This window comes from Oryctolagus cuniculus, chromosome 19 (genome assembly GCF_051225735.1).
Source record: "Oryctolagus cuniculus isolate XC-2025 breed Fujian yellow rabbit chromosome 19, ASM5122573v1, whole genome shotgun sequence".
NCBI classification, from domain to species: domain Eukaryota; kingdom Metazoa; phylum Chordata; class Mammalia; order Lagomorpha; family Leporidae; genus Oryctolagus; species Oryctolagus cuniculus.
The window spans coordinates 43,388,464-43,412,679 of NC_142885.1; the positions used below are offsets into that span (position 1 = coordinate 43,388,464).

Below are 24,216 nucleotides of genomic sequence, written 5' to 3' on the forward strand. Positions count from 1 at the left end.
GACGCTTTTTCCCGAGGGACCCGGAAGCGCGGTCCAGAGGGCGGCAGAGGAGCGAGTCGGAGCAGGGGCTTCCGGCGGAGAGAAGCTGTGATTGGTGGAGCCGAGGCGATGGGCGGGGCATCGGAGAATTCGAATGGGAGAGGCGGGACGAGGGAGGGAGTGGAATGGACGCGGGGGCCTCGGCGCAGCAGAGGCGGCGCGGGATGGCGGCGGCGACCACAGGTACGGCAGGCCGGCCCTGGACGAGGTCGGCCACTGAAACCTGGAGCCCCGCGCGGTAACGCTTTGGAGTCGTCGTGGCTGCGCGGAGTGCCGGGGAGAAGGGACGCGGGAGTGTGCGGGTGGCGACTTGGCCGGCCCGCCCCGCTCTTTCCTGCTCTGCGCTCGGGTCAGGAGGCGGAGGCCTGGCCCCGGTCCCAGCGCTGGGTTGGAGCCCTCCGCCCTCTTCCCTTTGGAGCTTCAGTGAAATGGGGACCGGTGATCCGTTTTTGGAGATTACTGGAGTGATCGGGAGAAAGCGACTAACACCAGCCGTGGGGACAGGAAGGAGGGAGCTGGGGTCGGGCGAGGGGAAGGGCTGTGGGTGTGAGGCGGTGATTGGATGCGGGGAGGTCTCTGGCGAGGTCCAGCCCCGGCCGCGGCTGCGTGGGAGTTGACAGCTTGGGGTTCGCAGCGATCCCAGAGCAGGGGAGCAAGGGACTGTCTGGGTTCGCTCGGAGCCGTGGAAGTGAAAGCTGTTTTGGGGTTGAAAAGGCAAGTTAGGACGTTTGGAACCTTGGATGCGAGGATTCAGTGACCTGCACGTCTGCCCTGTTCCTGTAGACGGAGCCCTGGCAGTGGTCGTGGCCGAGTGGGCGCTCTACTCATTTATTTCTCAGTCCCTCGCTGTTAGGCCCCTGGGGAAACAAAGACGTGTGGGAGGATGCCTCACACCTCGTGAGCCCTTGCTTGGTGCCAGGCGCAGCTCCAGGCATTTTATGGTGATGAACCATTCCTGGGCACACAGAGCCGGGAGGCCGTTGCTGTTACTGTCCCTGTTTTAGATACGAGGGAAAGTGGGGGAGACACCACCAGTAAATGTTGGGGCCCGAATTCACCCTCAGGCACTTTGATTCTAGAAGCTCCACTCTTAACCTTTTATTTTTTTAAGATTTATTTTATTTATTTGAAAGAGCCATATATATATATAGAGAGAGAGAGAGGGGTGTCTTTCATTCTCTGGTTCACTTCCCAACTGGCCACAATGGCTGGAGCTGAGCTGATCCGAAGCCAGGAGCCAGGAGCTCCTTCCGGATTTCCCATGTGGGTGCAGGGGCCCAAGGACTTGGGCCATCTTCTACTGCTTTCCCAGGCCACAGCGGAAAGCCAAATTGAAAGTGGAGCATCCAGGACTCGAACCGGTGCCCATATGGGATGCTGGCACTGTAAGCGGCAGCCTTACCTGCTACGCCACAGCGCCAGCCCCCAAAGCTCTTAACCTCTATGTCCAAGTGTATGCTATTCCTGCTTGGGCACACCCTCCCCTCCCCTCCAAGGCCCGCACACAGCAGATGTTGAAGATGCTGGGGTGACTTGTCCCTTCCCTGGAGGAGCGCACAGTCTGGTTCAGTAGTCAGTCCACAGGCACAGAGATGGCGGGATCAGCCGCTACAGAGCGTGTGGGATCTGAGGTGAGCCCTTGGGGTTCTGGGAGGACTGCATTAAGCAAGTGATGATTCCGGTGGGCTTCAAAGGTTGGATAGGAGTTTGCCAGGCCTTGGCTGGGAAGAAAAGGACGCCCAGTATTCTCTAGTTTGTGACATGAAGGGAGACCCACGATGCTGTCTTGACTGAACCTCCTCCTCAGTAACAGTAGGCTGAAGGGGACTTGGGAACCGGGGAGAGGGGCGAGTTAGGAGCAGCAGCCAAGGACAGCCTCGCGCAAGCCCAGAGTTGCTTCTGATGACGAAAGGGGTGTTCTTGTACTGGGGGCAGCTTGCGCGCCTCCCTGTCCTTCCGCGCGGGGACTGTGAGCGCGGGGGCACCAAGAACGTGAGCCTCACTCATGCTGAACGCCAGGTGATTATGCTGGTTCACTGCCCAGATCTTAGTGCAGCCGATACCCCCCAGAGTGCCTACCTGGTCCAGGCACTGGGGAACGAGAGGTGAGCAGGGTCAAGCTTGCTCTCCCAGAGTTCCCAGTTAGAGGGAGAGGACAGCACACAGGCAGTGAGGAGCGGTGCCGTGAGTGCCTGCTTGGAGGAGCCGGAGAGAGCTATGGCGGCACCTGACAGCGGGGTGGGGTAGGAATGTCTGCAAGTGCCAGGGTTGTTTTGTGGCTTCTTCTTGAAGCATAATGCTCATCGACCCCAGCGTCTTGGGGAGCCGAGTGGAAGCAGCAGCGAAGACCTCCGGGGAGACAGAATAGCAGCTATAAAGGCCCCGAGGTTGTGAGAGAACTCGGGAACTGCAGGGCATTCCTGGGCCCGCAGTGCAGGGAGGAGCGTGCAGAGAGAAGGACCGGCGAGGCGAGGAGTGAGGCTGGAGGCTGCGGAGGTGGTGATGAGCTGGGGCCAGGGCAGGGCAGTGGGGACGGAGAGGGGCGGGCTCAGCCGGGAGGTGCACTCTGGGATTGGCTGAGGGGAAGAGGGAAGGCGGAATTAAAGACTCACCTTTGCGGAGGCGTATGATGAGATGCAGAGGTGGGGACGCGCTCAGTTGGGACAGGCAGAGTGAGGGACCTGAGCTGCCCGGCAGCAGCTCAGCAGAGAGCTCTGGTGTGAGGGCGAGGCAGCGCCACACGGCTTAGGATGGCGCCTGAAGTCCAGAGAGCAGTGACCACGCCAGTGAAGGCCATCTGGGTGTCTCCGCGGGCAGCACTTCTGTCCTGCGCCGGGCAGCTCTCTGTGTCACAGCGTGGGGCGGGCATGCTGCTGCGTCTGGGGGGTGCGTGCTCAGGAGCTGCAGCACAGACAGCCCCGCGCGCACAATGACCGCGCCGGGATGTCAGCGGCGCCGCGGTTGGGAAGCCATGGCCTAGAAAGAGGATAGAAGGAGCCCGGGAAAGAACATGAAGACGGCAGAACCTGGGGAGACACCTGGACAGGCGGGGCGCGTGGGAACTAAGGGGAAAGTCTGTCCGCCCAGAGTGTGGACCCCTGCGGTCGGGACTGAGTGTGCTACTGGGTCCGGCGGTGGGGAGTCGCTGGTGACCCTGACAGGAGGACAGGTGCAGGTTGCAAGGGCTGAGGAGTGAGGAACTGGAGGAAGGCTGCAGTACCGAGGCAGCTTCACAGGCACGGGCACTTGCTGCAAGGCTCTGCGGTAAACACTGTTTCTTCAGTGGTACTTTGAATCCATTTTATGAGGCCAGAAACTGTTATTTTTTAGAAAGAGACTGAGCTTGCAGCAGTTAAGTAAAAAGTAACCTCTCCAAGGTCATGCAGCTGCTACAGGGACTGGGTCTCTGAGTCCAGGTTCATGGGGATACAAAGACAAGGGGGCCGAGAAGGCCTTGGCCTTCGTGAGGGACTTTGGAGTTGGGCCTTCATTTGAGGCGCTCTCATTAGCTTGGCCGTGGCAAGTTAGCTGATCCCGTCATCTGGAAAATGGTGGGTGAATATTACAGTGAGCTTTTGCCAAGTCCAGGATGCTGTTCTAAGCACTTTATATGAATTACCTTCATTAGTCCTCAATGGACAACCCAATAGATTCTTTTATTCCTATTTTATAGGCAAGGAAACTAAGGTAGAGTTAGAGAGATCTTCCATCCACTGGTTCACTCCCCAAATAGTGTCAACAACTAGTGCAGGGTCCAGCCAAAGCCAGGAGCCAGGAACACCATCGGGGTCTTCAGTGTTGGCGGCAGGGGCCCAAGAACTTGGGCTACATTCTGCCCCCTTCCTAGACGCATTAGCAGGGAGCTGGATGGGAAGTTGGGGACTGGAACTGGCACTCACATGGGATGTTGGCATTACAGGTGGCAGCTTGACCCACTGTGCCACACACTGGCCCCTGTATCTGCCATCTTCCTGTGTTCTCTACCATCCTGAGGAAGTGAGGCAGAGGCGGCACCTGTACATGTTTGACAATGGGAGATTTATTGACTTTTTATTTCAAAGGCAGTCAGAGTAAGAGAGAGAGACAGTCTTCTCATCTGCTGGTTGCTCCCAAATGACTGCAACAGCCAGTGCTGGGCAAGCCAAAGCCAGGCGCCAGGAGCTCCACCCAGGTTTCCTGCCTGGAGCTGGGGGCCCAGGCACGCGGGCCACCCTCTGCTGTCTTCCCAAGCGCATTAGCAAGGAGCTGGATTGGAAGCAGAGCAGCCAGCAGTCGGATGCCGGCGTTGCAGGCAGTGGCTTAACCCACTGTACCACAACGCCGCCCCTCAGGTGCTCTCTAGAGGTAATTGGTCGTCCTTTTTGCCTCGCCGTGTGTGGTGGCCTCATACGGCAAAGCAGCATTTGTCTTCCATGAGGCCGATGGCTCCCCACAAGCAGCTGCTATCCCAGTGAGGAGGAGGAAGTCGGAGCTGCCACGGGCTCCCTGGTTGGCACACAGTAGGAAGGCAATAGGGCGTCTTCATTAAGAGCAGATTTTGCAGGTGAAGGGATCTAGGTTGGAATCCAGCAAGCTACTGTGTGCTGTCCTCCGCAGTAAAACAGTCACGCCACACCTCGCTGCTGTGTAGTGGGTTAAGCCTCCGCCTGTGGCACTGGTGTCGCATGTGGGCACCAGTTCGTGTCCTGGCTGCTCCTCTCTGATCCAGCTCTCTGCTAATAGCCTGGAAACAGTGGAAGATGGCCCAAGTGTTTGGGCCGCTGTACCGAAAGACGTTCCTGGCTCCTGGTTTCGGATTGGCCCAGCTCCGTTCGTTGCAGCCATTTGGGGAGTGAACCAGTGGGTGGAAGGCCAACCTCTCTGTCTCTCCCTCTCTCTGTAACTCTGCCTTTCAAATGAATAAATAAAGCTAAAAGAAAAATTTTTTTTCCAGTTCACTTAATTCTCACAAAAATAGGGACTTTTTAAGAAGTTTTATCTTTGTTGTGTTTTCTAAAGCTATTTACTTCTTTTTTTTTTTTTTTTTTTTTTTGACAGGCAAAGTGGACAGTGAGAGAGACAGAGAGAAAGGTCTTCCTTTTGCTGTTGGTTCACCCTCCAATGGCAGCCGCGGCCGGCGCGCTGCGGCCGGTGCACCGCGCTGATCCGATGGCAGGAGCCAGGTGCTTCTCCTGGTCTCCCATGGGGTGCAGGGCCCAAGCACTTGGGCCATCCTCCACTGCCTTCCCGGGCCACAGCAGAGAGCTGGCCTGGAAGAGAGGCACCTGGGACAGAATCCGGCACCCCGACCGGGACTAGAACCCGGTGTGCTGGCACCACTAGGTGGAGGATTAGCCTAGTGAGCCACGGCGCCAGCCCAAGATATTTACTTATTTGTATTTCTTTCAAGAGTAGAGAGACAGTTAGCAGACAGAGATTTTTCCGTCCACTGGTTCACTCCCCAAAAGGCCTGCAATGGCTGGGATGGAGCTGAAGCCCGGAACTCAATCCAGATCTCCCATGAGGGTGGCACCTGCCGCCTCCCAGGGTGCACATTAGCACATTAGGGAAGTTGGAAGCAGAGCTCAAACTCAGGGACTCTGATAATGGGATGCAGGCACCCGAGTGGGGTCTTAACCGCTGCTGCACCAAATGCCCCCCCCACACACACACACAATGACTTAGATTAATCATCAGAAGCAAACTAAACGGAAAGCTTACAAGAGAAGAATTTCTTTTTTCTTTTGACAGGCAGAGTGGACAGTGAGAGAGAGAGAGAAAGGTCTTCCTTTGCTGCTGGTTCACCCTCCAATGGCCGCCACAGCCAGCGCACCGCGCTGATCCGAAGGCAGGAGCCAGGTGCTTCTCCTGGTCTCCCATGGGGTGCAGGGCCCAAGCACTTGGGCCATCCTCCACTGCACTCCTGGGCCATAGCAGAGAGCTGGCCTGGAAGAGGGACAACCGGGACAGAATCTGGCGTCCCGACCGGGACTAGAACCCAGTGTGCCGGCGCCGCGAAGCGGAGGATTAGCCTAGTGAGCCGCAGCGCCGGCCAAGAACAATTTCTTGTCAGGGCCTTTTGCAGACTGAGTTGGCACAGCAAGGGATCGGGGGGGCTGCTCCTCACTCAACCTAGTCCCTTCTGAGCAAAGATGTCCAGTGTTAGTGGTTTGTAAAAGTGCAAACGTTATAGCATCATGAAAATGTGTAACAAAAACAAAATACACCCATGTAATCCTCCATGAGGAGAAAACGATCATTAATAGGCAGAGTGTGTGTGTGTGTACACGTGTGTGTGTGTACATCCGTGTATTTTAAACCCAGGTTAGAAACAGAGCACAGAGAATTAGGTCATTGTCTGGTTTTAGGTGGGGTTGGCTATCAGCACATTTAGTCCTTAGAGCAGCTCTGCTCACCTTGCGGTTCAAACCATGCCCAGCAGCTGCACACGGGAGCTTGTTAGAAATGCAAGCTTGGCCGGCGCCGCGGCTCACTAGGCTAATCCTCCGCCTAGCGGTGCTGGCACACCGGGTTCTAGTCCCGGTCGGGGTGCCGGATTCTGTCCCGGGTGCCCCTCTTCCAGGCCAGCTCTCTGCTGTGGCCAGGGAGTGCAGTGGAGGATGGCCCAAGTGCTTGGGCCCTGCACCCCATGGGAGACCAGGAGAGGCACCTGGCTCCTGCCTTCGGATCAGCGCGGTGCGCCAGCCGCAGCGCACCAGCCGCGGTGGCCATTGGAGGGTGAACCAACGGCAAAGGAAGACCTCTCTCTCTCTCTCTCTCTCACTCTCTCACTGTCCACTCTGCCTGTCAAAAAAAAAAAAAAAAAAAAGAAGAAGAAGAAGAAGAAGCAGCAATGCAAGCTCTCGGGGCCAGCGTTGTGGCATAAGCAGGTTAAGCCGCTGCCTGCGATGCCGGCATCCCAGCTGCTCCACTTCCAATCCAGTTTCCTGGAAAAGCAGCAGAAGATGCCCTGAGGACGTGGGCCTCGCACCCACATGGGAGACCTGGAAGAAGCTCCTGGTGCCTGGCTTCGGCCTGGCTTGGCCCCAGCTATTGCAACCATTTGGGGAGTGAATCAGCTGATGGGAGATCTTTGTCTCTCTCTAACTCTGCCTTGTCTCAGGTCTCCGCCCCAGGGACTGAAGCTAAATCCGCACTTCAGCCGGATCGTCCCAGTTATTTGTGTATTCATTACAGCCTGAGGAGCCTGCTGGCCACCCCACTGGACCTCCCTGTAGGCCACGGAGGACCTGGGGCTGCCCACGGCGGAACAGGGTGGAAAGGACTCTCCCTATAGTGAGCTGTGACCATCAAACTTCATGCCTAAAACTTACATCTCTCCGCCTGTACCCGCGTGGGAGACCGGGAGGAAGCGCCTGGCTCCTGGCTTCGGATCTGCGCGGCGTTGGCCATAGCAGCCATTTGGGGAGTAAACCAACAGAAGGAAGACCTTTCTCTCTGTCTCTCTTGCTCACCATCTATAACTCTACCTGTCAAATAAAAACAACAAAAACAAACCTTACATCTCTCCTCCAGGAGCTGGTCGCTGTCGGCTGAGCAAGGTTGGGGCTGGCCGCCGCCCACCTCCAGCCCGCGTAAGGGTGGCTGTGCGCCTGCGTCCCTTCGTGGATGGAGCAGCGGCAGCGAGTGAGCCCCCTTGCGTCCGGGGCATCGACAGCTGCTCCCTCGAGGTTGCCAACTGGAGGAACTACCAGGAGACTCTGAAATACCAGTAAGGTTCCGGCCGTTCCGCTTCCCTCTCGTGGGCCGGCTCGCATGCCCACCTGCCCAGACGGTTTCTCAGACCTGCCTCCTCACCCCAGCTGTGGGCCGCGCACCGCGTTTGTTCACTCGCAGGTGTTCCCGGGCCTGCTGCCGTGGGTCCTGTGTGGGCCGCGTCAGACACTGGGGGGGAGATGGCAGCATGGGAGGGGCGGGGAGCCGCAAGTGGGACAGCGACAGGTGGGAAGGGGGTGGAAGCCCAGGGCAGGTAGGCTGCCCAGGCTGCTGCTGGGTGGGGTCAGAGACCCCGGGGTCTGCGGACAGAGCTCACAAGGGCAGCTACTTTAAAGTCCTGTGAGGGATTTAAAGATCAAACTCCTGGGCCTGCTATCCTAGGCTGGGGGTTGGGGAACCACAGCCTGCGGGTCAAATCTGAGCAGCAGTCTCTCTAAATAGTTTGATGACTTATTTACGCAGCGTCCGTGGCTGCTTTCCAGGCGCAGTGGCAAGGCTGAGGAGTTGTGAAGGGAACCACGTGGCCTGCGGAGCCCAGGATATTTCCTTTTTTTTTTTTTTTAACTTTTATTTAATGAATATAAATTTCCAAAGTACAGCTTATGGATTACAATGCCCCCCCCCCCCATAACTTCCCTCCCACCCGCAACCCTCCCCTCTCCCACTCCCTCAGGATATTTCCTGTTTGGCTCTTTCCAGAAAAAGTTTGCCAGCTTTGTTCTAGGCCTTTGACAGTTGGCCTTCAGTTTCTTCCCAGCCTCATCTCCCCCACCACATGCTAAACCCCTGAGCCACAGCTTCTCCACAGAGTGCCGTGGGTGGGCTAGAGGTGTTCCCCCAGGCTGTGCAGATCCCGCCTTCTGTAGATGCCGCCGTGGGAAGAAAGATCGGCCAGCCCTGGCCTTTCACAGCACGTCTTGTCTCTGTGCTGCTCTTACTACTTAGAATTTCTTTCTCTTGTCTCTGGTGGCGAAGTCCTCCTTCTGCAAGCAGAATGGGTTACTCCTCCCAGTGCGCTCTCAGCTTTGTTTCCTGAGGCCCAGCAAAGTCTAGGTTATCTACCGTCCCCGCAGACTGCAAAACCCCCAAGAGCAGGGCCATCCGATGCAGCCCTGTATCCCTAACACCAGAACGGGGCCTGGGCCGGAGCAGGTGTTCCGGGGCTGCTCGTTCAGGTCACTGTGCAACACAAGCGATGGAGGCCCTCCATTAGACCTGGGGCCAGTGTCCCCCAGGTCAGGGTGGGCCCGGAACCCCTGCTGATTGCTTCCTCTCTGCCTCCAGGTTTGATGCTTTCTATGGGGACCGGAGCTCTCAGCAGGACGTCTATGCAGGCTCTGTGCAGCCCATCCTGAGGCACCTGCTGGAAGGGCAGAATGCCAGCGTGCTCGCCTATGGGCCCACTGGGGCAGGTGAGGGGCCAGACACGGCCGCTACAGGTCAGCAAGGGGCGGGGAGATGCAGAGCCGGCCCTCACAGCTTTCTCCACTCTTCCCCAGGAAAGACGCACACAATGCTGGGCAGCCCGGAGCAGCCTGGAGTGATCCCCCGAGCTCTCATGGACCTCCTGCAGCTCACGAGGGAGGAGGGAGCTGAGGGCCGGCCATGGGCCCTCTCTGTCACCATGTCCTACTTAGAGATATACCAGGAAAAGGTGAGGCCCCCTTCTGGCTGGGGAGGGAGAGACAGAAGGGTCAAGACGACTCAGTTCTAGAACATCAAGCTGCACTCCAGCAAGTTGGTAACATCAGGTAGCCGATGGGACAGCCCTGCGTCCCAGGCAGAGCGCGGCCTGTGTGTGGAGAGCCGGGCCCCCAACCCGCAGTGCTTCGACAGGTATTGGACCTCTTGGACCCTGCATCCGGGGACTTGGTGATCCGAGAAGACTGCCGGGGGAATATCCTGATTCCGGGCCTCACTCAGAAGCCCATCACTAGCTTTGCTGACTTTGAGCAGCACTTCCTGCCAGCCAGTCGAAATCGGACGGTAGGAGCCACCCGGCTGAACCAGCGCTCCTCGCGCAGTCACGCTGTGCTGCTGGTCAAGGTGAGGCCTGCTGGCCAGGGCGAGGGCTGGGCAGCCCGGGCAGCCTGAGCTGAGCCTGGGCCCCTGCTCTTGCCCCAGGTGGAGCAGCGGGAGCGCCTGGCCCCGTTTCGCCAGCGAGAGGGAAAACTCTACCTGATTGACTTGGCTGGCTCAGAGGACAACCGGCGCACGGGCAACCAGGGCCTTCGGCTCAAAGAGAGCGGAGCCATCAACACCTCTCTCTTCGTCCTGGGCAAGGTGGTCGATGCGCTGAACCAGGGCCTCCCTCGTGTGCCCTACCGGGACAGCAAGCTCACTCGCCTGTTGCAGGTCAGGCCCGTGCGCCTCAAGGCAGATGGGGCTCCCAGGCCTGCTGGGGTTAGGGAATGGGGAAACTGACCTGCCCACTCTGCCCTAACCCCGTCCCTCAGGACTCCCTGGGAGGCTCAGCCCACAGCATCCTCATTGCCAACATTGCCCCCGAGAGACGCTTCTACCTAGACACGGTCTCCGCGCTCAACTTTGCGGCCAGGTCCAAGGAAATAATCAACCGGCCTTTCACCAACGAGAGCCTGCAGCTCCACGGTGAGGCCGGGGCAGGCAGGGGGATGGCTGCAGGCGTGCTGGCGCTGCCACCCGCCTTCCCTCTCACTGCACCCTCCATCTCTTCCCAGCCTTGGCACCTGTGAAACTGTCTCAGAAAGAACTGCTAGGCCCATCGGAGGCAAAGAGAGCCCGGGGCCCTGAAGAGGATGAACTCGAGAGCCCTGAGCCCACAGCAGCTCCGGCCTCTGCCTCCCAGAAACTCAGGTGAGCGGTGAGGCCCGGTGCCTTCCCTTCGGCCATGTCTGGGCCAGTGCAGGGCAGCACTGTTTAGCCTGTGAGATCCCCGGGCAGGGACGGCTGTGCGCTTGTTTCTTTCCTGATGAACTCAGCCCAAAGCCGACTCTGGAGTGCAGTGCAGTGCTGAGAGTCTGCTGCCGCCAATGCTGCTGTCTGAAGGCGGCCTCTCCCCGGGACTCCCGCCCCTTCCCTTTCCATTCTCCAACCCCTCTAGGCCTTCGGCAGCTGTGGGGCAGCTCTCTGCAGGATGAGCACTTTGCCTTCCAGTCCAGGCAGTGCCCGGGATCTGATCTTTCAGGTCCAGAGTTTGAGTGCAAAGCAAAGGAGCAGAGGAAGACAGACGTCTCCTGGAGACCGCTCAGGCCATGTGAGGGGCCGGACTCCAAGGAGCTGGGTGCTGTCCTAACTGTGCTGCTTCCACTCTGTCTAAGCAAAGCCTCTCAAGTCATCCCCTTGAAGTGTGTAGCCCGCTCCCCAGTTCTGATCGCCTCTGGTGACCCAGTATGTACTAATGCTCAGGTCACCTGGTCAGTGGTCTTGCTATGTCTGGCCACTTGGGCCTCTTTGACTCCCAGGAGCCAGCTGCAGGTTTCTACCCTGAGCTCAGATAAAACTTTCCTCAAGTGTTAAGTCCTAAGACTGCTCAACAGGGGCTATTACAGTTGGGGGAGAAGCGTCTCTCGATCTTGTCTTTCCCAAGTCAGCTGTCAGCTGTTCCCTCTGCTGCAGGCACAGAGTCAGAGAAACCCACACGCACATCTGCATTATGCACGGGCAGGCACTCGGGGTGGGGGGACCTCAGAAATGGGGCAAATCAAGCCAAGACTCACCTCGGGGGTCCCTTCTGGGGAAGTAAGATGGGAACATCCGTGAGTTCTGCACCCCCAGATGGAAGATATTTGAGGGAAAAACACTGTCTGTATTGTACATGCAGACTTCTTGTCATCGCTCCCTAAACAACACAGTGTAGCAATTCTGCACTGCATTTCCATTGTCCTGGCTGTTTAAGCCAGCCCGCGATGACTTAAAGTATACGGGAGGATATGAGTAAGTGATAGGCAAATGCTATACCAGTTTATAAAAGGGACCTGATGACCTTTGGATTTGGGGATCCTTGGGGGTTCTGGGACCACTGCCCCCAAATACCAAGAGACAACTGGATCTTGACGACTGGTCAAGACGACAGGTAGACAGCACAGCGAAGGTGGAGAAGGAGCTGTGTGTTTTGTGAGAGCCAGGAAGCAGTGACCTGTTTGCCCACCTATCTTCTGATCTGTCCTAAGGTGCTTGTGTATGCACAGCAGGACAGAGGAGCCAGCCCACGTGTAGGAAAGATGATGCACAGCCACGTGGGGCCTCAGAGTGACTGACAAGTAGTGAGGAGGATGGAGAAGAGCCAGGCAGAGGGATGGACGGTGGACACTGCCCTGTGCAGGTGTCTGGACCCTGTTTGGACAGGCCTTTCCTCCTGCCCACAGGGTAAATTTGGCATCCGAGGTCTTCAGTGGCTTTCAAAGCCCTGCTGGAGACGACCTCCTCCGTGACGCCTTCTCTGACTGCTCCAATGGACAGGCACTCAATCCCACTGTCACCTTATCCTGGTCTCTTAGTTTCCTCATTAGACAGTGAATGCCTGTGCGCAGGGCAATGTCCTAGATTCCCTAAAAGCCGGCACTCAGGTCGCCTGGCATCCCCGAGAGGGGACCTTACCTGGTAGACTCGCTCAGGTTGCCCAGCGAGTTAGCACCACATGGGAGGATGGCGAGGGAGGGGATTCCTGCTGCGGGACTAGGTGGGGAGTAGCCTTGGTCTCTCAGCCCCCTGCAGAAGCTGAGCAGCATGGACCCCGCCATGCTGGAGCGCCTCCTGAGCTTGGACCGTCTGTTGGGCTCCCAGGGGAGCCAGGGGACCCCTCTGCTGAGCACCCCAAGGCGAGAGAGGATGGTGCTTATGAAGACAGTGGAAGAGAAGGACTTGGAAATCAAGGTCAGTGTTGGGGAATGTGGGGTAGGATTCCTCCTGGCCTGGTCTTCAGACAGGGCTCCACTCAGAGGCTGGGCTACAGTCCAGTTTGCACTCAGTACTGGAATGTGCTGGAATGTTCTGCTTTAATGGCCTTACCGTGGCTGAGCTTTCAAAGTAACTGAGACAGACGTGAGGAGGCTAGAGGGAAGAGTCCCAGCTAGAAGGAAGAAACGTTAGCTGCTGTGTTTCCTGAACTCTCTGCCTGAACAGCTGTCCCATGCGCGCCAGCCCCTTGCTCTAGGGGCTTCAGAGCTCTGCATACTCCCCCACCCCCACCCCGCTAACCTGCTGCCCTTCAGGGTAGGTCTGGGGCGTAGCTCTGCCTGATCTTTCCCAACAGAGGCTTAAGATGAAGCAGAAAGAACTGGAGGCCAAAGTGCAGGCCCAGGAGGCTGTGGACCCCAAGGAGAAGGAGAACTACTCCCCCACCCTGCTCCGCCCCCTTCCCCGCCGCACTGGCACGGTTGCAAAGCCCCTGAAAAAGGCTGTGGTGATGCCCCTGCAACTGAGTAAGTTTGGCTCCAGGGGCTCCGATGGCCCACATACCCGAGATCCCACGGGGCAGGTGTCTGGAGCGGCTGTCCTCCTGTCACACACATCCTCCTCCTGCACCTAAGCCCCCAGGGAGGGGGAGGGCCGGCTGCTCGCCCTGGGGAGTGAGTACACACAGTGCCTGACTCAGGATAGTGCGGGACCAGCCGCGAGCACGCTGAAATCCGGGGGAAGAAAGCTCGAGGACACAGCAGGAGGTCACCTGAGGGTGGAGGGGAGTGAGTCTGCCCTCTGCCCAGTTCACAATTCCTGCTTTCAGTTCAGGAGCAGGCAGCCTCCCCAAGCACGGAAATCCACATTCTGAAGAAGAGAGGCCGGAAGAGAAAGGTGAGAAGAGCTGGGGCCTCAGGCTATACCTGCAGCTGCAGAGGGAGGAGGTGGTGAGGCCACCTGGCAGGCTGGCCCCGCCCATGGGATGGCACCTCAGGCCGTCCACCGCCTGCTCCGCTGCTCGGGCCGGGCCGTGCAGGGCCTGGCTCCTGCCCCCTGCAAACTCAAGAGCACACTTAGAGAAAGGAGACCCGAGCACCACGCAGGTGCGCGCGTGGACAGAACACAAGCCCCCCCCCCCCCATGACACTGCGGTAGGGGCTGCTTCCTTTTTGGAGTGGGGGACAGATTTGTTTGTGCTGAACAAACTCATTTGGTCTTCACGGTCCCCGAGGAAGGTTCTACAAGTTGGTAAAATGAGAATGCGCCCAGAGTGGCCAGAGGGAAGGATTTTGGGGGAGACACTCGGCAGGAGGGGGAGCGAAGGAGGGCGGGAGGCAGCTGCTGCTGGGCTCCCGGCCTCGGCAGAGGCGTCCAGAGCGCCTCGCGGCCGCCTCCGCCCCTCACTCCCCTCCCCGGCCCTGCAGCCGGAGCCCCTGGATGCCTCGGAGCCCGAGGAGAAGGCTGAGGACGGCTGGGAGCTGCAGATCAGCCCCGAGCTGCTGGCCCGCGGCCGCCAGAAAATCCTGCATCTCCTCAACGAAGGCTCGGCCCGGGATCTGCGCGGCCTGCAGCGCATCGGGCAGAAGAAAGCCCAGCTCATCGTGGGCTGGAGGGAGCTCCACGGCCCCTTCAGCCAGGTAGGGCAGGGTCCCGGCGGGCGGGCGGGCGGGCGGGTCCTCGCGCCCGCGGCCCCCGCCCACGCTGCCGTCCGCAGGTGGAGGACCTGGAGCGCGTGGAAGGCATATCCGGGAAGCAGATGGAGTCGTTCCTCAAGGTGCGGTGCCAGCCCCGCCCCGCCCCGGCCGGCCGGCCCGCCCGCGCCCGGCGCTCACGTCCCCCCCGCCCCGTGTCTTGCAGGCCAACATCCTGGGTCTCGCCGCCGGCCAGCGCTGCGGCCCCTGCTGACCGCCGTCGCCTCCCTCCCCCTTTTTAATCCTTGTATAACCGAGTGTTGTGTAAATACAGTTGTTACTCTGGTGCTTCCGCCTGGTTTTTGGGACTGAGGGCGGGGCTGGGGACTCCAGGCGCCCTGGGGGTGCGCCACGAGCTCCGCGGGCAACCTCCGGGCGCCATCTTCGGGGAGCCACGACCCAGCGCCGGATTGTAAATAAACCTCTGGAATGGGGAGGGGAAAAGACGGCGGCCGAAAGGAAACAAAAAGCTCACGCGAAAGCCGGGGCCGCCGACCGTTAGGCGGGCGCGCGCGCCGGGATTAGCCCCGCCCCCTCCGCACCCCCGGCGCGCGCTCCCCTGTTCTCCCGCTCAGCAACGACAGCGGTATTGTGCGCGTGCGCGCGAAATAACGGCTGCCGGCGGAGGGAGGGAGGGGGGAGGAATCGTTGCAAGGGGGGGAGCAGAAGAGAAGCCGCCCCGTCTCCCGCGCGCCCACCACCTGCGCCGCCGTCAGCCAATCAGCGGCCGTCTCAAGGGTCTCGCGCTCGGGGCGACTCGGGCTGCTGGGTGGCTCCCTCGTCCCTCCGCCCGCCACAGGCCCTCCCGTCCCTCCCCCTCCCGCCGGCCCCGCGCGCGCGCGCTCGCGCCCGCTCCAGCCTCTTGTGTGTCCTCGCGCCCCCCGCCCGCCCGCCCCGCGCGCAGTGTGCTCCGCTCCCCCCACCTCCTCCTCCTCCCCCCGCCCCGCGCGCCTCCTCCCCGGGCTCCCCCCTCCCCCACCGCCGCCGCCTCCTCCTCCCGCCCCGGGGCGAGCGCGAGCCACCTCCCTCCCTCCCACCGCCATGGATCCCAGCAACTGGAGCAGCTTCATCTTCCAGGTAACAACCCCCTCCCCCCGCCCCCACCCCCCTTCCCACACCCCCTCCTGCCCGCCCTCCCTCCCGTCCCACCCCCCCTCCGCGCGCCCGGTGCGCGCGCAGCTGTCCCCCTCCCTCCCTCGCGCCCTCCCCCGCCCTCCCCGAGGCGCCGGCTGGGCGCGCGCGCGGCGGGGGCCGAGGCTGCTCCCTCGCTCCCCCCACCCCGCCCCGCCAGGCTCCAACCGCCGCCGCCGCCGCCGCCGCCGCCGCCACCGCCGCCCGGGCCCCCGCCCCCGGCCCCGCGGGGCCTCCCGCCCCCACCCAGGGGGCGTCGCCGCCGCCGCCGCCGCCGCGCTCCGCGGCCCGCAAGGCGCCCTCCTTCCCTCCCTCCCGCCGGCCGGGGTGCGCGGGCGGCGGGGCGGCCCGCGGGCCATGCGTTCGGCGCGGCCCAGCGCGGCCGGCCGGGGGCGGCGCCCCGAGCCCGGGCCCCGCGCGGCCCGCGCCCCCGGCCCCCGCTGAGCCCCAGGGGCCCCGCCGTGGCCGAGGCCATGTTCCCCGTGTTCCCTTGCACGCTGCTCGCCCCCCCCTTCCCCGTGCTGGGCCTGGACTCCCGGGGGGTGGGCGGCCTCATGAACTCCTTCCCGCCACCTCAGGGTCACGCCCAGAACCCCCTGCAGGTCGGGGCTGAGCTCCAGTCCCGCTTCTTTGCCTCCCAGGGCTGCGCCCAGAGTCCATTCCAGGTGAGTAGGGGCCGGCCGTGGCGGGCTGGCCGCGGCGGGCCGGGAGGGCGCCGACCCGCGGCCGCGGCCCACACGGCGCCTTGTCTCTGCAGGCCGCGCCGGCGCCCCCCCCGACGCCGCAGGCCCCGGCGGCCGAGCCCCTCCAGGTGGACTTGCTCCCGGTCCTCGCCGCCGCCCAAGAGTCCGCCGCGGCTGCTGCGGCCGCCGCCGCCGCTGCCGCCGCCGCCGTGGTGACGGCGCCCCCGGCCCCCGCCGCCGCGTCCACTGTGGACACAGCGGCCCTGAAGCAGCCCCCGGCGCCCCCGCCGCCGCCCCCGCCCGTGTCGGCGCCCGCCGCCGAGGCCGCGCCCCCCGCCTCGGCCGCCACCATCGCCGCCGCCGCCGCGGCCACCGCCGTCGTCGCCCCGACCTCGACGGTCGCCGTGGCCCCCGTCGCGTCTGCCTTGGAGAAGAAGACAAAGAGCAAGGGGCCCTACATCTGCGCCCTGTGCGCCAAGGAGTTCAAGAACGGCTACAACCTGCGGAGGCACGAAGCCATCCACACGGGAGCCAAGGCCGGCCGGGTCCCCTCGGGTGCTATGAAGATGCCCACCATGGTGCCCCTGAGCCTCCTGAGCGTGCCCCAGCTGAGCGGAGCCGGCGGCGGCGGCGGCGAAGCGGGCGCCGGTGGCGGCGCGGCCGCCGTGGCCGCCGGCGGCGTGGTCACCACGACCGCCTCGGGGAAGCGCATCCGGAAGAACCACGCCTGCGAGATGTGCGGCAAGGCCTTCCGCGACGTCTACCACCTGAACCGGCACAAGCTGTCGCACTCGGACGAGAAGCCCTACCAGTGCCCGGTGTGCCAGCAGCGCTTCAAGCGCAAGGACCGCATGAGCTACCACGTGCGCTCACATGACGGCGCTGTGCACAAGCCCTACAACTGCTCCCACTGTGGCAAGAGCTTCTCCCGGTGTGCAGGGGCCTCGGCCGCCGCGGGCCCCGGGGAGGGAGAGAGGGAGGGAGGGAGGGGACCTCTCCTGGTTACCAGCGAGCAGGGGGTGGGCCTTTGCCGAAGGGGGTGGGCCCAAGGGCTGAGGGAAAGCCTCTTGTGGGTGGAGGAGGAGGAGGAGGAAGCAGCCGGGGTCGAGGGGAGGGATTTCCTGGTGCTGCAGGGTGGTGGAGCCCGGGGCTGGGGGAAAGAGGCTGGAAGCCTGCGGGCGGCGGGGCAGCGGGCAGGCAGGCGGGGGGCGCGCGTCCTCGGCCCTAACCCCAGCCCCGACCGTGTCCCCAGGCCGGATCACCTCAACAGTCACGTCAGACAAGTGCACTCGACAGAGCGGCCCTTCAAGTGTGAGGTAGGAAGCCCGCCTGCTCCCGGCCTGGTTTTCACGATTTTGATCCTCATTGTAGCTGTCTGAGTTCAGCCTCTCAGACCCCCTTTTTCTCTCTCTTCTTTTTGCCTTTTCACTCCATTTTCTCATTCCTCCTTCAAGGCCTCGGCATCTCACTCCCATTTCCTACAGATCAAAGACCCCCAAGGCTCTGATCCCTTTAACCTCTTACTCCCCGCTCCCCACTCCCCAAAGCTTTAACTCTCCTGTGACACCCCCCACGCCCCTCCCCCCTCCCCAGAAATGTGAGGCAGCTTTCGCTACGAAGGACCGGCTGCGGGCGCACACAGTGCGACACGAGGAGAAGGTGCCGTGTCACGTGTGCGGCAAGATGCTGAGCTCGGCGTACATCTCGGACCACATGAAGGTGCACAGCCAGGGCCCGCACCACGTCTGCGAGCTCTGCAACAAAGGTATGTGCGGGGCCGGGGGCACGGAGCAGAGCCCTCCCTCGCCGCGGGGCCTAGGTGCTGTAGCCGAGAGCTTGTGGCCTTAGAGCCCTCGAGGGAGCGCACGGAGCAGCTCTGGGGACCACTGAGCACCATTAAGTTCTGAGAAGTTGTGGCTGGAGGAGCCGACCTGCCAGAGAGTTTTCACCTCTGAGGGGGGAGGGGAGCAGGACACCTGGCTGCTTTGGCAAAGAGCAGTCGAGGTCAGGGGTCAGAAGGCGAGGTTTCAGCTGTGTAGCCACAAGTTCTTGTCTCCAGCGCCTGGGGCAGGTGGAGGGCCTGGGGCAGGGCAGGGGGTGAACAAGGCTGCGCTCTGCTCACTTGTTGCCTGCCGAGTGGCCGGGCTGAGACTAGGGGGCACTGGAGGGAGGGGACACAGCCGTCTCTGCTGAGGGTCACCCTTCAAGTAGCTAGGGACCGCTCCCCGCTGCGGAGGATGAGCTCGGTACCACAGCCGAGAAGCGGGCACCACTCCACAGGGCCCCTAGCCGGGGCGGGGCTGAGCCCCCCCCCCAGCACCTGCAGCGTAGTTGGCCCCAGGCTATCGAGGAAGCGGTGGGAGGAGGACAGGGCCACCTGAGGGCGCCCCCAGCCTGGGAGAACAGCCCCGTCTCTGGGGTCTCCGCCTGGCTGACCCCAACCCCCATCCCAATCCCCCCCCCATAGGCTTCACCACGGCAGCATACCTGCGCATCCACGCGGTGAAGGACCACGGGCTCCAGGCCCCGCGGGCCGACCGCATCCTGTGCAAGCTGTGCAGCGTGCACTGCAAGACCCCTGCCCAGCTGGCCGGCCACATGCAGACCCACCTGGGGGGGGCCGCCCCCCCTGTCCTGGGAGACGCCCCCCAGCCACAGCCCACCTGCTGAGGGGGACCCCGCACCCACCAGGCAAGGCGTGGGGCATGGCTGGGGGGGGTGGGATGGGAGGGTGGGCAAAGGGGGCTCCAAGGGCCCAGTAGGGGATCTCAGGCAGGCCAGGGATGCCCCGTCTGCCCTCAGCTCAGGAGCTTTCCACGGGCCTCTCAGGAGAACTGCTGTGTGTGCCTGAGGACGCAGGCCAAGGGCCCTGGGAAGCAGACAGGAAGTCAGCAACGGCTGTGTCCCCGGGAAGCAGTCTGGGGACGGGGCAAGGCTCTTGCCATTCAGGTTGCGCTGTGATCTTGTGTTTCTCGCTGTGCAGGTACCGGCGAGGTTTGTCCAATGGCGGCGGCGGCAGCAGCGGCGGCGGCGGCAGCGGCGGCGGCAGTGGCGGCCCCCCCCACAGCTGTGGGCTCCCTCTCGGGGGCCGAGGGGGTGCCCGTGAGCTCTCAGCCACTTCCCTCCCAGCCCTGGTGAGCTCCAGGTTGGTGGGCGGGAGGGGAGAGTGGAGGCTTGTCCCTTGGTACAGCCTCCTCTCCCCCCTCTCCCCACCAACACCTCACTACTTCCCCACCGGAAGGAAAGGAGGAAGACACGTCTTAGGGGGTCGGCTAGGTTTTCACGACTCGTTTCTCCTGCTCCTCTCTCCTCCCTGTCAGAGATGACCCTACACACACCTGTCCCCTTGGTTGTGTTGAAGTCCCCTGGACAGTGGGCGGGGACGGCAGAGGACAGGAGCAGCCACTGCCCGGCCCCTCTCCCCTCTGCCCTGCCCTGCCCTGCCCTCCCAGGGCTGTGTGAGCCTCTCCCCTTCTGGCCCTCCTGGCCCTGCTCTCCTCCTTCCGGTCCTCTCCCCTACTTCTGTCTGCTGCCCCTCCCGGGGAGCTGGTGCTTTTTTTGTTTCTTTTCTTTCTTTTTTGTTTCTTCAGGGGGAGGGAGGAGAGGAAGGAGAGGATCAAGCAGTTCTGTCCTGGGGAGGGAAGGTGAGATTTGAGGGCAGACGCAGGAAAGGCAGAGGTTGTACCTACTTGGGAATCTGGCGGGGGCGGGGGGCGGGGAGGCCAGGGGAGCAAAAGAGGGAGCTGCTAGGGCCAGAGGCAGAGCGAGATGGAGTCCTAGGGGCCAGGGTGAGAGGATCCGGGGACTAGAGGTGCTTCCGGGGGCGGGGAGAATGCAGCCACAGTGTCTCCCCCTTCCCTCTCCACCCCAGCTCCAGCCCTGGTCTCTTCATCCCTTTTCCCCACGACAGAGCTATGGCCCTGGCCGTGTCATCGTGTTCCTGTGTCCCCTGCATGCTCCCCGCCCTCCACCTCCTTTTGCGCGGACCCCATTATAATAAATTTTAAATAAAAACCTGTCTCTGTCTCTGGGGTGAATGAGTTTTCCCCACTCCCAAGGGGTCTCTTCATCATTGGGCAGCCCTGCTTGGCCCCGGGTGGTGCTGGGGTTCCAGCTCCTCTCCCAGCTGCAGCACGGATTCCTGGTGGGGCGCGGGCGAGTTCTGGGACTCCCGGGTCTCTGGGGAGTCCCCAACCTGGGCAGGCCCAGAATAGTCTGGAGACTTGGAGCAGCCCAGGTTAGAAAGTCCGCAGGGCCCGCTGCCAGCCGCTCTGACCCCATCCCAGTACCTGCGCACCCTCAGGGCCTTGGAAAGCGCTGGTGGGTGGCGGAGCTGCGGAGCGGCTGCGGGCGGCTTGAGCCCGAGGACTGGGAGCGGTGAGGTCCAGCTCAACATGCACTCGGCGGCTCCTGCGGCCCAGCTTTGCCCCTTGGAATTCCTCTTCCCGGACTTGAGTCTTCCCGTCCAGGGTCCCATCCTGAGCCTTCCAATACCCGTCTCTGCTGCTGCCGCCTCGGGGGTCTGAAGCCCTGCAGGCTCTCTGCTCTTGAAACCCCACCCTGCTGCTCTGCACCAGTTCCTCTGCCCCATCTTCCATGCCCTCTTCCAGCTCTCGGGCTGCCCCCAGCCGGCCCTGCTAGTCTCTTAGGTCCCGGTCTCCTCAAAGACCCTTCTCCGTTTCCCCCAACCCGGTCACGGCCAGGACCCCTGGTGACCGTTAGCGGGAGGGGCCGGGGACTTAGGAAGGGAAGGGGGCGCCCCTCCGGGAGGCGCGCGTGGGAGGGGGCTTGAGTGGTCCCCGGGCCGGTTGCCTGGTAACGCGGGGCCGGGCACGAGAGCTCCCTTGGGCTGGCCGGGAGGGGCCGGAGGCGTGCGAGGGGCGGGGGCGGCGCGCGGCGGCACTGGAGCGTAGGGGAGGGGACCGGAGGAGAGGGGACGAGCGAACGGGAGGAGAGAGGAGGGGAGACCCGTCGCCTCCCTCCCTCGCTCGCTGACTTGCTCCCTCCCGGGCTGCGGCTGCTGCAACGGCGGCAGCGGCGCGGCGGGAGCTGCCCGGAGGCCGGCGTCGAGGTGAGCCGGGGACAGAACTGAGGCTGCGGGGTAGGAGTGGACCGACAGACGGCCGGCGCCGGGCAGCTTGCACGGGAATGCGGGTGCCTGGCGGGCTGGTCCGGCGATGCCGGGCGCGCCGCGCCATCGGGGGAGGAGGTGTCGGCCCACCGAGGGCGAGGGAGTCCCTAGGAGAGAGGCCAGGAAGGGGTTGTGAGGAGGTAATCTAGGCACCCCAGGGCGGGGCGGGGGCGTCGCAGCCTGAAACGCGCAGCAGGAAAACCAGCACCGCCTGGGCGCCCGGGGAGGGGAGGATGCCGAGGCAGTGGAGTGTGTGTCGGCTCCTCTGCCGTCTGCCTGTCGGAGCGTCCAGGTGCCTGGACAGCTGGCTGATTTGGGGGTGCTGGGCATGCGAGTCGGTGGACCCAGGCGGAGACCCGGGGGGGGGGGGCACGGTCCTGTTTATAAAAGGGTTGATGTCCCCAGGGGCTCTAGAAGCAGACTTGAGTAAGGCACCCCTTCCCCAGGGATGTCCCACCCCAAGGCAAAGGAAACCCCAACTCCCCTTGCTCTCCCTAGGGGCAGCACAGGGCTGGCCCAGGGACAGGAGCATGGCTCTCTTGGGGCTGCAGTGCTGAGAGCTCCTGTTCCCCTCTCACGCCAAGCCTGTCTGTCTCTTCCTCCTCCAGGATTTGCTTTTCTCCACTGTCCATCCTCCCCACAGGGACCCTCTGCCCTCTCTCCTAAGATGGCAGCCAGCAGCTCTGAGGTCTCTGAGATGAATGGGGTGGAGAAGAGTCCCGAGACCCAGGGAGGAGGGCCTGGCTCTACTGAAACCCACCCAGCAGGGGTCCCTGACCAGCCAGAAGCTGGGCAGGCAGACCCAGACAGCACCGCAGCCCCTGTGGACTCAGGGCCCAAGGCTGAGCCGGCTCCGGAAACCTCAGAGACCCCCGCCGAGGCCCCAGCGACAGCCCTGGCCACAGACCTCAGTTTGAGCCCAGGAGGGGACTCAAAGGCCAACTCCAGCCCCAAAGAAACATGCCAAGAGCCAGTGTCCAAACCCGAAGTGAACAAAGAGGCCCCTGCAGACCAGGGGTCCAAGCTGGAGCCTGCAGCCCCGCCTGAGCCAGCCGCAGAGCCGGAACTCCAGTCACAGCCCCAGCCAGACGCTCAGCCAGACCCCCAGCCGGCTGCCCAGCCCGCCCCCAGCCAGCCAGAGGCCCCTGCCCAGGAGGACCCCGCCCCTGAGGTCCTGACCGAGAGCCCAGAGCAAAAGCAAGAAAATGGGGCAGTGGTCCCGCTGCAGGCTGGTGATGGGGAGGAGGGCCCAGCCCCCCAGCCTCACTCACCACCCTCGACCAAAACCCCCCCAGCCAATGGGGCTCCCCCTCGTGTGCTCCAGCAGCTGGTTGAGGAGGACCGAAAAGGGAAGGCGCACAGCGGGCACCCGGGCTCTCCCCGAGGGAGCCTGAGCCGCCACCCCAGCTCCCAGCTGGCCGGGCCTGGGGTGGAGGGCGGGGAAGGCTCCCAGAAACCTCGGGACTACATCATCCTGGCTATCCTGTCCTGCTTCTGCCCCATGTGGCCTGTCAACATCGTGGCCTTCGCCTACGCCGTCATGGTGAGCCCCTGGGGACCCTGGCCCAGGCCCGCTGCAGCTGTCAGCTTCCCGCCAGCACTGGGGCTGGGACGGGAGCCCCGGGAGCAGCCACGCCTTCCCTCCCCTCTCTGCATGGATCCTACTTCCCCAGTTAACCCGGGACCCGCTGGTGCCCTGCCCCTCTGGGTGGGAGGGGTCCGGAGCCAGGGGTTAAACACCTGCTGACCTCTTCCCCTGCCTCTCCAACCCCTCCTCCCTGGACCCGGTGGGATGATCCCTGCCGGGCTGGCTGCTTTTCCCTCCTGCCGACGGACCCCGGGCCACGGCACCTACACCCCTGCACCCTAACCCCAGTCCCGGAACAGCCTGCAGCAGGGGGATGTGGACGGGGCCCAGCGTCTGGGTCGCGTGGCCAAGCTCTTAAGCGTCGTGGCGCTGGTGGGCGGTGTCCTCATCATCATCGCCTCCTGCGTCATCAACCTGGGCGGTGAGTGGAGCTCGGGGCCAGGCAGGGGAGGAGCGGGAGGGTGGTCCAGGGGCGGCGGCGTTACTAACCCCGCCCCTGCTCTCTCCTGTCTGCCCTCCCTACTTTGTCTCCCCCTGTCCCCTCCCTCCTCCTCTCCCGCAGTGTATAAGTGAGGGGCTCTGCCCCGCGCTCCGACTTTTCTTCCTGTTGGGAGCTGCCTTGGGTCCATCCCTCCCCTGGGGGGAGTCCAGTCGATGGCCCTGGCCCCCCACCCCTAGGGACCAAGGGAGCCTGAGCGGCCTTGTTTACAGCTTCTCTCCTGCTCCTGCGTCCTGCCAGGCTCTGCCAACCGTAGGCCTCCCTTCTCCCCACACCTCTGCCTCTCCTGCACTAATGGAAACCTTGACCATGTCCCAGCTCTGCGTCCCCTAGCCCCCCAGAAATCTGAACCTCAACCCGGCACCTCGCCCTGGCTTCTCTCCTCGCTTTCTGGACGTCTTCCCCATTCATTTCTACCCAACTTTTTATTTTCTTTTAAATCATCCCCCCTTCCCTTTGCACATCGCCCACCGCTTTCCTCTCCCAGCCTCCTCCTCGCCACCCCCTTTATTCTGCAGAACCCCAGCTCTTAGAGCAGACTGGGGGAGGGGAGTGGTGTCGGGGAAGGGGTCCCCAGCCCCCGGGGCTCTGACTGTTCTCTGCTGGGCCCGCCCTGCCCCCTTCGCGGGTCGCAGACTGCGGTGACCCGGCTGCCCCTTGGGGACCCGAGCAAGGGTGGCGCGGCGCGCTCCGGTCCTGAACTCTCGGAGGGAGGGGCGCCGCGCCCGGGCCGTGCACCCCGGGTCAGCGGGTTTCCCTCCTGGAGGCTTTGTACGGAAAGAAAGAATCCAAAAAACTGGGACCAAAGCACCGAGCTGCAGGGAGCGAGGGCGGGCGGGGCTGTTTTCTGAGGACCAGGG

General features: G+C 62.8%; 4 protein-coding genes across 5 annotated transcripts; 3 read left to right on the forward strand and 1 right to left on the reverse strand.

Annotated features, from left to right (window-relative positions):
- Nucleotides 1-80: 80 nt before the first annotated feature.
- On the forward strand, nucleotides 81-14,611 carry KIF22 (kinesin family member 22). 2 transcript variants are annotated; one of them, XM_051839786.3, is made up of 14 exons: nucleotides 81-222; nucleotides 7,555-7,750; nucleotides 9,040-9,167; nucleotides 9,255-9,409; nucleotides 9,592-9,801; nucleotides 9,880-10,110; nucleotides 10,212-10,365; nucleotides 10,455-10,590; nucleotides 12,441-12,609; nucleotides 12,989-13,157; nucleotides 13,460-13,527; nucleotides 14,058-14,270; nucleotides 14,348-14,407; nucleotides 14,491-14,611. In XM_051839786.3, exons 1-14 carry the CDS (start codon nucleotides 165-167, stop codon nucleotides 14,536-14,538), a joined length of 1,995 nt encoding a protein of 664 aa, XP_051695746.2. In that variant the 5' UTR covers nucleotides 81-164; the 3' UTR covers nucleotides 14,539-14,611. The 2 variants fall into 2 exon arrangements, with proteins under 2 accessions (XP_051695746.2, XP_089177311.1); XM_089321185.1 differs by having other exon boundaries at nucleotides 105-222; nucleotides 7,558-7,750.
- A 1,306-nt stretch (nucleotides 14,612-15,917) lies between these two features.
- MAZ (MYC associated zinc finger protein) lies at nucleotides 15,918-20,156 on the forward strand (the record flags this gene model as incomplete). Its single annotated transcript, NM_001082041.1, is given in 9 exon segments — nucleotides 15,918-15,997; nucleotides 16,000-16,007; nucleotides 16,009-16,023; nucleotides 16,026-16,029; nucleotides 16,031-16,120; nucleotides 16,213-17,069; nucleotides 17,391-17,454; nucleotides 17,732-17,903; nucleotides 19,122-20,156. Coding segments are annotated over 9 exon segments (1,434 nt in total). The 5' UTR covers nucleotides 15,918-15,928.
- On the reverse strand, nucleotides 18,942-21,901 carry LOC149120517 (uncharacterized). Its single transcript, XM_089320816.1, has 3 exons — nucleotides 21,848-21,901; nucleotides 20,539-21,376; nucleotides 18,942-19,357 (listed from the first exon to the last, which is right to left on the reverse strand). Exons 1-3 carry the CDS (start codon nucleotides 21,899-21,901, stop codon nucleotides 18,942-18,944), a joined length of 1,308 nt encoding a protein of 435 aa, XP_089176942.1.
- On the forward strand, nucleotides 21,072-23,562 carry PRRT2 (proline rich transmembrane protein 2). Its single transcript, XM_008257963.5, has 4 exons — nucleotides 21,072-21,209; nucleotides 21,878-22,812; nucleotides 23,146-23,278; nucleotides 23,420-23,562. The coding sequence occupies exons 2-4, from the start codon at nucleotides 21,937-21,939 to the stop codon at nucleotides 23,428-23,430; spliced, it is 1,020 nt and encodes a 339-aa protein (XP_008256185.4). The 5' UTR covers nucleotides 21,072-21,209; nucleotides 21,878-21,936; the 3' UTR covers nucleotides 23,431-23,562.
- Nucleotides 23,563-24,216: the final 654 nt, after the last annotated feature.

Bases quoted from the DNA above. Each gene is read 5' to 3' on its own strand.
- KIF22 (XM_051839786.3), top strand. From the start codon at position 165: ATGGACGCGGGGGCCTCGGCGCAGCAGAGGCGGCGCGGGATGGCGGCG. The intron at 10,591-12,440 runs GTGAGCGGTGAG...TTGGTCTCTCAG, and splicing joins TCTGCCTCCCAGAAACTCAG to CCCCCTGCAGAAGCTGAGCA. The intron at 12,610-12,988 runs GTCAGTGTTGGG...CTTTCCCAACAG, and splicing joins AGAAGGACTTGGAAATCAAG to AGGCTTAAGATGAAGCAGAA.
- LOC149120517 (XM_089320816.1), bottom strand. From the start codon at position 21,901: ATGGACAGTGGAGAAAAGCAAATCCTGGAGGAGGAAGAGACAGACAGG. The intron at 21,377-21,847 runs GTGAGAGGGGAA...CCTCTCTCCTAG, and splicing joins AAGAGACAGACAGGCTTGGC to GGACTCCCTCGCCCTCGGTG. The intron at 19,358-20,538 runs GTGCATGTTGAG...GGAAGTAGTGAG, and splicing joins TGGGCCGCAGGAGCCGCCGA to GTGTTGGTGGGGAGAGGGGG.
- PRRT2 (XM_008257963.5), top strand. From the start codon at position 21,937: ATGGCAGCCAGCAGCTCTGAGGTCTCTGAGATGAATGGGGTGGAGAAG. The intron at 22,813-23,145 runs GTGAGCCCCTGG...CCCTAACCCCAG, and splicing joins CCTTCGCCTACGCCGTCATG to TCCCGGAACAGCCTGCAGCA.